This window comes from Melampsora larici-populina, assembly GCF_000204055.1.
Source record: "Melampsora larici-populina 98AG31 unplaced genomic scaffold MELLAscaffold_61, whole genome shotgun sequence".
In the NCBI taxonomy this organism is placed as follows: domain Eukaryota; kingdom Fungi; phylum Basidiomycota; class Pucciniomycetes; order Pucciniales; family Melampsoraceae; genus Melampsora; species Melampsora laricis-populina.
Genome location: NW_006768825.1, coordinates 141,395 through 143,360, shown reverse-complemented (window position 1 = coordinate 143,360; position 1,966 = coordinate 141,395). Strand labels below are relative to the sequence as shown.

The 1,966-nt window shown below is 41.0% G+C and overlaps 1 protein-coding gene across 1 annotated transcript; it reads left to right on the top strand.

Moving 5' to 3' along the window:
* Positions 1 to 442: 442 nt before the first annotated feature.
* Positions 443 to 1,594, top strand: MELLADRAFT_68003 (uncharacterized protein; the record flags this gene model as incomplete). The annotated part of the gene is made up of 5 exons (XM_007416545.1): positions 443 to 476; positions 502 to 543; positions 628 to 1,033; positions 1,132 to 1,291; positions 1,412 to 1,594. 5 exons carry the CDS (start codon positions 443 to 445, stop codon positions 1,592 to 1,594), a joined length of 825 nt encoding a protein of 274 aa, XP_007416607.1.
* Between the last annotated feature and the right edge of the window lie 372 nt (positions 1,595 to 1,966).

Below are 1,966 nucleotides of genomic sequence, written 5' to 3'. Positions count from 1 at the left end.
CAAGGCTTGTAGAAATCAATACCAGGGTGCTCAGCAATAGAACCCGTGATGCTCAAGTTTGGTCTTTAGACTACCCAACTAATCACGTACTCAAGGATCCTCTATATAGGATTTCAAGTATAATGTGATTCTGATGTTGTGATGTGTTAAAAGATGGGGGATGAATCAAGGGAAGAAGGGGGGTTTATATATTCACAGGTCAAGCGTCAACTTGTGGTTGGCATGTGATTCTTGTCTCACTTGTGGTTGGCGCTTGGGTTAGGTTTGTTACGTATTTGATACATTATGTACATGTGTTTACGTGGCTCTTGACACTGAGCCTTGAGATGTACTTATGGATTTTTACAATAATATAATATTACATGTGTTACTGTTAGCCTGTGGTCGTGTAATCAGGGCTCAGGGCTGACACTTTCCAAACTGATGGCTGATTTGTTTTTAAATGCCCAGGTTCCAAGCAAGATATGCTGTGCAAGGTAAGCTCCAATATCAAATTTGTAGGATCAAACTTACCTCAAGTTGCATTACAAGAAGGCAAACCTGGTAAGCCTCTCTAAAGTTTCTCTGCATTTTTTTCATGTCTCATTCTGTTGATTTTTCCTTTTCCTTGTCTTATTCTTACTATAGAGATCCCAGAAAACAACTTTCAAGAACTCAGTCTCCAGTACATGTTTTACCTGCCAAAGGGGCACAATCTCTCCAAGTGGCAACCAAAATCAAGTCAAACTGCCTATGAGAGAATCCCAATCTTCATCAGTGATCCCAGCTCCAAAATCAATAATGACTACTTTGAAATTTTGAAGAAGTTGTTCACCTTGGCCAGCAAAATCAACAAACATCCCACTATGGGGAGCACTGCCATACTGAAACTGGCAGACACAGGCAAGACTGTCAATATTTATGCTTTCATAGCCCTACATAGTTACTACACCAAGGGCCACATGTATCCAATCACTTTCTACAAGCAGGTCAAATCATTCTTTCTAGAACTTCCCACTGGTGCAGTTGGTAATGCTGGATTCTTGATCAACATGTACGACCCAATCAAGGCAGCCCTAGTGGCCAGTGCAGTGATTTTTTTATAAAATGTTCTGTCCTGTCTGATACTGATACCTCTCTCCACTCACACAGAAACTTACAAGGAATCAAAGTCATCTGCAAGCACAAAATTCCCTCAACAGTTCCACTCCCACCACCACTGATTGTACCCACTCTGCCACAATCCCACCTGCAAAGCCATACCTCACAGTGTTACAAACACCATGTATTAGCTTGCTCCACACCAATACAGGTGAGGGATGGCATATCTTCAACAAAAACAACCTCACCCAAAAAATGGATTTGACTTTCTGACACATGGTTCTTTGGGCTGAATATTGAGGCCTTTCACTGACATTGTTCAATTTCACAGGACAAGGGTACTACCAGTCTCAAACTTGATGGCCCACTGGTGAAAGTCTGGAAGGAGTATTTTGTCTGGATTGATGTGATCCCTAAGCCCCCAATAAATACTTCCATCAAAACCCCTTTGTCAGCTGTCAAACATGCCAAGGTCTTTGAGGAACTCGATTTCAAGATTGGCCGCTATGCTTAGTCTAAACAGCTAATATGGATGTTGATATGCACATCACTGGGAAAACCATTGCATAAACACAAGGAGAACCTAGTGGCAAAGTACAAAATACATTGAAAATACTGATGATGTTTTCTTTCAAATTACTGTAAGTGCATTGAGCAGATTTCTCATGATACCTTTGCATCTAATTTACAGCTCAAAGACAATGATATTGTACCTACACCTGAGCCTTGTTGTTGCATTGTTGCCAATAAGAGTCAGTGGTGTAGCTACAATAAGCAATGAGAGTATGTACAAGCTGGCATATCATAACTTTGGTGGTGAGTAAAAGCAAGTATTGACCCTTGTTATCCACCTTGAACCAGACTTGCTCATGTTGCGACTGAGCTT